The sequence below is a fragment of the Pundamilia nyererei genome, unplaced genomic scaffold (genome assembly GCF_000239375.1).
Source record: "Pundamilia nyererei isolate P.nyererei 1_Seehausen unplaced genomic scaffold, PunNye1.0 scaffold00087, whole genome shotgun sequence".
Taxonomy (NCBI): Eukaryota; Metazoa; Chordata; class Actinopteri; order Cichliformes; family Cichlidae; genus Pundamilia; species Pundamilia nyererei.
The window spans coordinates 1,332,991-1,341,321 of record NW_005187488.1 but is presented as its reverse complement, the minus strand read 5'-3'; the positions used below and the strand labels follow the sequence as shown (position 1 = coordinate 1,341,321).

Genomic DNA, 8,331 nt, shown 5'->3' with positions numbered 1-8,331 from the left:
GATTTGTGCCGTTCACACTGTCATACCATGATCGGATATGGGTCGCATAGGGTCAAAAAAGTCGGATTTGATGCGCTTTCGCCTGCAGTGTGAACGTAGCCTATGTCATGGACCGGCCTAAGAGAGTTCAGACTGTGTTGAAAAACAAAGGTGGTCGTCCAAATAATGACAAACTCTCTTTTTGCCTTTTATACTATATGTCTATGTATATATTCACAAAATTTCTCCACCTATTTCCCATTTTCCTGTAAATATATAAAGAAATGAGGGGTGGCTCAAGAATACATGACAGTGAGGATCCACGAGTTTCTTCTAATTAATGTTGTAGTTTAGCAAAATATGAATTGGTCATTTCTTTTGGTTAAATTAGTGATTTGTCAAAACTGTAATGTGCAGCACCATGTGTAGGGTTTCAACATACACCTCTGCTACAGTAATGCAAGAGAAAGGCGTGTATTTTCAGTCTTTGTTTGTCAGCACTGGAGCTGAACTGGTTGTTGCAGTGATTGCATGTCACAGGATAAGAATAAGAAGAAAAAGAGTCGATGACATAAGATATTTGAGCTCTTACTAAACAATCAAAGTTTTGTCTTTAAGTGCTTTCAGATGTTCATCTGGTGCCGTGAACGTGTTTGCTGTTAAACATGTTGTAACTCTGTTTGATATTAGCGCACAAAGAGCAAACTTAAAGAAATCTGACAGCGAGAATTAAGTGTAAAACAATTGCGAGCTCCTTATGCGCCCATGAGAATCAGAACAAACTGTTAGAGCTCACTCTGCTCTGCCAAAAACGTCTCTAGTGGTGGGTGGTGACGCCTACGCCTCGTTCACTGTTTTATCCTGGTAGGATTTTTTACATAATGGACCAATGGCTGCTGCACTGCTGTTGGCTGTGTGAATTATTCACTACAAAACTCGCTGCACTTCTTTTGTGCCCTGCCATGCTGATCTGCCCCCTTCTCACTGTGGTTCTCAAGTATTTCCTTGCCCACATTTTCCACCTGTCTTCCAACTTCTCCTTACTCTGTTACAGAGCACGTACTGAATGGCTGATCAAGTCATACTTGATTACCACTGATGTTTTCCAACGACTTCTAAAGCTAAACATGAGCCAACATGAGAATATTAAGAATCTCTGAGCTAATCGCTAACAGCTCAGCTTCACATTAGAAAAGGAAAGTACACCCTCTGTCAGTTCTAAGGTTTTATGTATCAGGACATAATAAAAACAATCTGGTCCTTGGCAGGTTTTAAAATTAGATAAATAAAACTTCAGATGAATAGCAACACTTGATATATTCCACTGTTTTAATTTAGAAAAATTAGGAAAAAATCTAGAAGTAGTGTGTTTAAAAAAAACACTCTGATTACATCTATAGGAATTAAAAGGATGAGTAGCAGCCAGGAGCTTCCAATTCAAATGCACTTGATTAGCTGATTATCAGCAAGTAGAGCACCTCCATAAAAGTGAGATTTTGGCAGTTTGATGGTCTGAAGCATTAAGATGTGTTCACACCCTGCAGAGGCGGACCGATATCTGCAAAGACTGCTGCTGCCCATCAATCTGAGAAGGGTTTTAAAATCATTACCAAACAATTTGAAGTCCGTCACTGTACAGTGAGAAAGAGTATTTACAAGTGGAAACCATTTAAGCTCTTGTAGTGTTGCCATGCTTAGAAGAATTAGCCACATCTCGGACTCTGCGGGCCTCAGTTAGCATGTTAAAAGTTAAAGTTCATTAGAGTACATTTAGAAAAAGACACAACAAGTACAGCTTGTTTGAAAGTATTACCTACCTCTCAAATCTCTAATGCACAGAATATCTGCACAAATGCCTCATACCAACTGTTAAGCAAGGTGATGGAGAAGTGTCGGTTGGGATTTTGCATCCACAAGACCTGAGCACCTTGCTGTCGGCTATTAACTCCTTCAAAACGATGTGAGATACAGAAAATGATTACTTCCAGTTATTGCTGCTAAACGTGGTTCTACAAGATGTTTAGTCACAGGGTGTACTTAGTTTTTCACTGCTTCTGGACTTTGTTTGAGTTTTTGTTGAATAAATAATGAAATAGTGTAATCTGTCATGTTGTTGATCATCTGAGGGTTTTTTTTATTATTTCGGTAATCTGGTAAGGTACCAAATTATATTTCATTATGTCCTGTTATGTAAAAGTGAAGAAGGTGTACCTTTTTTGCACTACTGTAGATGCTAATATGCTAACCTTCTGACAGGTATTCTCACCAACTCTGTCAGGATGCCAGCATATGGTGTGTTAGCGGTGTTATAGGATTGTGGCTCTAAAACCAAAGCCCTTATCTCATAATAGTTTTAGCTCTCCTAGTAACGGCTTTTAATGTGGTAATACCAGCTGCTAATCCGCTTGGCTGCTCTGTTCAGTGTTTGGAGATGCTAGTGTGCATTTTAGCTCACTTTCACATGACCCTTACTTGCATTTTTTTTCTGGTATCATGGAAACTTTATTTGAATCTCAGCTTTTATAGGTCCCCTTAAGGTTTATTAAGATGGTATTTTTTTTTAATCTTGTGTCCCTGATGCACATACTTGGCGCCTAATGGCGTGAGCTCAGCTAATCAAGTTTATTTTCGCCTCTGAATGTCTTACAATTAAAATCGTGCTGCTCTTACAGATAGACATGGGATTGTTATCAGCGGGAATCATTTACGCCTTTGCAAAGCAAATGATGTTTGCATGCAGCAGAACCTCTGTAAGACAAGCCAAGGTAAAAATAAACCTTGATTAGCTGAGCTGTCATTATTATGCAGCGGCTTTGTGCATCTGAAGTTGTTTGAGACTCATTTGAATTCATAATAAATTATATTGGGCACACAAGTTTTAAAATAAATACATTCTGGGACTTTGAGGAAACTATGGAGCTCCTAATCTTTAGCTATAAGTGTCTATGTGAGATTCCCTCACTCTTTAAGTTTTTATCAAGCGTAGTACTCACACGTTTAGCATTTAAAGAGCTTCATTATCGTGAATTTGAAGTTGTTTATGGCCACTTAAATACAAAGGTCACTTTATGTACTTGTTTCTTTTTGTTCTGCTTTTAGTCTCTTCTGACTTCACACTATGTTTATCAGCTAGTCACAACTGTTTCCTGCTGAGCAGCCACCGTTAAGAGCTGCAGACAACTTGATCTGCAAATGCTGCTACAAAAGGGCTGAAAAATGAAGTGAAACAATAAAAGAAGAAAAACATGAGTAAAAAATGTGAAAAAGTCAAATTATTAAAACATCAGATTTACAGATTTTAGTAACAGAAAATGTTAATGATGTGGACGAGTGAAAAAAGTAAATCCAAAATGGAAATGAATGGAAAATAATTAGTGCTCGAATTGTGTTCAAGAATATTTTGCAGAAATAAAACAGCTTGTAAGATAAATAATTACAGCTACAGTTCAGATTGTCAGCCAAACACATGAAATGTGGCCTTTAATTCTTTGGTTATTGATTCGAGTTACTCCTGAAGGTAACAGTGGTTTTAGTGGTTGAACGTTGTTGCTTGATTAATTAATTAATTGTAGAGAAGTCCGGCTCAAATTTGGGTTTAAAAATGTGAATATTTAACAACATAATTTTTAGTTATAAATAAACTTTTGGCATATTTATAAAATATTTGTGTTTTCCTGTTTTGATCATTTAAATTTGTTGCGCACTGTCAAATCTCCCAAAATCAAGATGAGATCTATTTATTAGAGGGATGGCACCGAAGCAGAAGGTTGGAAAAACATTAAAACCTCCTGAATTAATTAAATAGAAAAATATGATACAGAAAGTTAAGTTTACAGGAAGAATGTCCCCAAAATTAAGGAGGAAGTGTTTGAGCTATTGCGATATGGCTGGAAATTATAAACATCCTTTTTCTTTCTTGTAAGGCGGCATGTAAAAACATGTGGATGTATTTGGATACATATAATGTACTCCTATCCTATCCCTGCCCCCCCATTCAGATGGCATGTTTGTTTTTATATATAAATGATGTTTTCCCCCCTTTTTCCCTTTTTATCCTTTAAAAATGTCAAGTATTTAAAAAAACAAACAGGAAAGTGGTTTTACAGCCAATCACTCTAAAGCACCGTAAGAAAGAGGAGAAGCCTTTCATTCATTTAAGCCTACAGAGAAGCTTCATATTGTTTATGATGATCATCTGCAGGCTCAACACGGCGCCTCCTTTCACGTTGTGTTTCATACGCTGCTGCAGAAATGTTTGAACCGGCACTTGAGGGAGATTTATCTTCGCATGATTCCAGAAGACCATCACATTATCCAATTTAGCAGTCCGCCTCCAGCTGATGCTGAATGCCAAAGACGAGTTGTAGCTCCTACATTACATTAGCTCCGACTTCCTCTTTCGCTGGCTTCCTCAGTCCCAGATTTGATTTTAAAATTCTTGAGAGCGTTGCACATCCGTGCTGATTTGCTTTGTCCTCCCAGACCGACAGGAGTCCTCTGAGCAGGATAAAAACATCTTTGTGGTTTTGACCACTTGTGTTTGTTTGTTTGTTTTTTAAAACGGCCTCACTGAAAACGCCAGTTTGATGACTTTGTGGTTTCAAGAATATATTTATCTTAAAAAAGAACATGTTAACGCACTATAATGAGAACATAACTGCTTGGTTCTGTGTATTCGGGACAAATATAGCTCAGTGTAGAGGTTGAACACTGAGTTTTAAAAACTCCATGACCCACCAGGCGCTGGTGTGCCTGTGGACTCATTAATATTTATATTCAGAGATGGCAAACCACTTCAGATAATGTATGAGCATGAGCTGGCAGGGCCATGGATGTTTATGTCTTTATCATTGTTTCACATGGTCGTGCAGATTTGCTGTAAGATGAGATGAGCTGCGTTCAGGGACGTTACCTAATGTTTACAATGGTTGGTGTCTCTGAGTTATAACATGCATCGGTGTTATAAAAGTTCGGATTTGCAGCTAAAATAATACATAGATTAGACTTAAATTCTACTGATGGGAGTTAGATGATGCTGTTCTGTAATTTTAAAAAATGTTGTCTATGTTTTTAAGCATTTTGTAAGTGTACAAGGTAAAAAAAGAAAAGAAAGAGGAGCTACAGTAATCATTCGGATCAAAAGTCTCTTAATCAACAGCCACAGAGGCTGGAGATATCAGTGGTGCTGCTGTTGTGTGCAGGGCGTTTGCTGCAGTCAGTGGTACAATCTGTTCATCCCACTTAACCTCATTTCTCTCACACTCGCTCGTGCGCTCGCTCTCTCGCCGTTACTCAATCACCAGATTACAGGACGCTGTCACTCTCTCACCCTTTTCATCCCACGTTGCCGGTGAACGAGCGCGGAAAGGCCGGGCTCAGCAGGCTGTGCTCTGCTCTGCCCAGACGCGGCAGCAGTGCGAACGTCGCTGCTCATTCACACAAAAGAGTCGGAACTCGCACATTCGGCAGCTCGCTGCGAAACACTGAACCTGCACAAGCCTGGCACAAAATGTGGATAATCTCCCGTCCAACAGGCTGTGTGAGGCAGACAAAGCGGGGGTTGGGGGGCGGCACATGCGTGCGTGCATGCACACACGCATATGCACGCATCCACACGCGCTCAGGCGTGTGCTAATGCACCCAAGCATCGGAACACAATACTAGGAGCAAATTGAAACTGTATGTTGGCGTCACAGGTTTCAGAGCGGTATTGTGTAATAGAGTAAAATTTCCCGTAGAGCTAAAAGTGGTCTTTAGCTGTGACTCTTTGTAAATCTCTGGATTGGCACACTGAAGGATTAGTTTCAGATTAAGATCCTCTTTTATTTGTTTGTTTGGTCGGAGCGTCGTCTGAAGGCACCCAGACTGAGCACACAGCCTACAAAGCACTTTCTCTAGAGGCTGTTCCTTTTTTTTTCCTTTTTAAAAAAAAAAATAATGCTAATGTTAAATATTTCCCATCAACCCTTTGAAACTTTATTTAGATCAAGGCAGACGGATGGTATTCTCCTGCTCTACAAGGGAATTTCACAGTGTTTGTCTGGTCTCCGCTCCCACAGTGTTGAGGCAGGCTTGGCTCGCACATCAAAGGTCTCATGAACATATGTGCACTCAGATGAGATTATCATAATGCAAAGTGCTCATGTTATAAGTATCTAAGGCAAAAGCAGAAGCTTTTACTGTCTGTGTAACAGTGCTGGCATGTTATACCTCATTAAACCCAGAAATCCTTTAAACGTACCCTACATTTCAACTCATGGCTGAACTCTGCTTCTCCCCTTCTTGCAGTACCTGATCAAAGTAAACGAGATCAAGACCAAGAAAGGAGTGGACCTCCTTCAGAATCTAATTAAGTATTACCACGCACAGTGCAAGTAAGTACCACCTTAATCCCCCTAACCCATATGTAACGCTCTCCTGGCATGTCCATCACACCCACCAACGAAACTCTTTCAAAAGAAGTAGGTTGCTGCCTCACTCTCCGTCTTGCCGTGCAGCTCTTGATGTCAATTTCCTTGCTCCTGCATGAATCACAGCTCTGCAGGGTGCACAGGAACACATATATAGCTCTCATAAATATGCACAGGTCCTCACAAAGATGCGTTCTGACAGCTCCAGGGTTTGGCGGGTAAATAAAGTTGGTGCTCTCCACGCCAGAACCGTGGCCCGTGACAGAATGACAGATCATCTCTCAGCGTTCTAGTTCTTGTCATAATACCGGGAGAAAACAATACACTTCCCCTTTAATCTGTCCAACCTGGGCCTTGATGGAGAGAAAAACTGCAGTGGTGATGGATTAGAGGCATAAGGATGTCGGATGGCGAGCTGAGGAAAGTGCAGGAGGCAATTTTGTGTTCACTTCAGCTTTAATTCGACTTCTAAAATTAACAAAGTTACAATCTAACACTACCGCGGTGTTAGATTAATGTTTCCCTCAATTCTGCACTAAAAGTGGCAAATAAAAGGTTGTCAGAAACTGTAGTCGTAATGGGTGTCAGTTATTAAATTACCCAAAAAAACGCCAAGTAGAATGAATCCATCGCTAACTATGCAGCACAGCAAAATGTGCCAAGGGAGGTCAAGTCAAGGGAGGTGAATCCTTTTCTAAAACTGCAGTATAAACACTTAAACTGTGCATTCTGACACTCTGCAAAGTCAACAGTACTTGACACGGAGAGCACGCTGGAGTGGGAGGAGAGATGTGGGATCGTCGGTGCAGAGGCTGAAAGAAAACGAGCGGAGGGAAAGCGGTGGCAGCGAAAATAATAAAAAGAGGAAGGGCGATGCATGTTTCGAGAAGAAAAAAGCATCGACGGAGAGAGAGAGGGATGGCGATGGAGATGGAGATCATTAGTGGTGATTTGCGGCCGTGGAGCTGCATCGAGGTGTGTACCGCTGACACATCTGTAATGGATTTCAGGATGTGCTAAGCACCTCTGCAAATCTGCCCAGCACTCCTGTGCCAGAACAAGCCCGGCTATACATTAAACTGCCTCCATCGCCCTATCCCTCTCTCTCTCTCTTTCTGTGACCTTCGTAAAGGCCAAACCAAGCTCACTGTAACACATGAGATTTGATCACATGTCACGCATCTGGATGACTTTTAATGCCAGTGAAGTTCACGTGTTATCTCTGTTCCCCCCCCAGTTTCTTCCAAGATGGCTTGAAGACAGCAGATAAGCTGAAGCAGTACATCGAGAAGCTGGCAGCTGATCTCTACAATGTAAAACTCCTCTTCGCTCTGGTTTCATCTCCTGCTCATTATAGGGTTTCATTTTTCATAGAAAACAACTTCTGAGCTATCCCAAGAGTCGGTCACCTGCTTTCCTGGACAAAACTAAGAAGTATCGTTAGAATGAGCAAACCGAATTATTTTCCCTTCACTTTAATTACACATTACATATCTATATATATAAAGCAAATGTAGCATTCTGACACAGGCGAGGATAATCCTTCACCAAATGCTGACCACCACTTCTTATTTACAGCACTGCTGTGCTTTCTCCTGAAGCAGCAGTTTTCTCAGAATATCATGCTCTTGCACTTTTTAAAGCAAGAAAAGTTGGGCAATCCTGCACCCACTGTCATGATTCAGGAAAATACTAGACCTCACATAACTTGTTGGGCTCAGGAGGTATAGGCTGGTCATCTGCTAGTCTGCCAATCCCTGACCACATCAGTCTGTAAACCAAAGTATCCTCGGGCAAGACAGTGAACCCCGAGATCCTCCTAATGCGTTCAGCGGAGTGTAAATGTAAGATGTAGTATAAAGTGCTTTGAGTGTCTAAGTAAAGAAGAAAGTGGAGCTATGACAGAACCAGTCCATTCACTATAACTTTTTTCTCAGCACCT

The 8,331-nt window shown here is 40.8% G+C and overlaps 1 protein-coding gene across 6 annotated transcripts in view; it reads left to right on the top strand.

The window, feature by feature from the left end:
- Positions 1–8,331, top strand: part of asap1b (ArfGAP with SH3 domain, ankyrin repeat and PH domain 1b) — an 80,824-nt gene that overhangs the window by 41,340 nt on the left and 31,153 nt on the right. For all 6 annotated transcript variants that reach the window (XM_005738861.1, XM_005738856.1, XM_005738860.1 and 3 more), the window contains exons 7-8: positions 6,268–6,353; positions 7,627–7,702. In XM_005738861.1, coding sequence (XP_005738918.1) covers positions 6,268–6,353; positions 7,627–7,702 — 162 coding nt within the window. The remainder of the gene's footprint in view (positions 1–6,267; positions 6,354–7,626; positions 7,703–8,331) is intronic.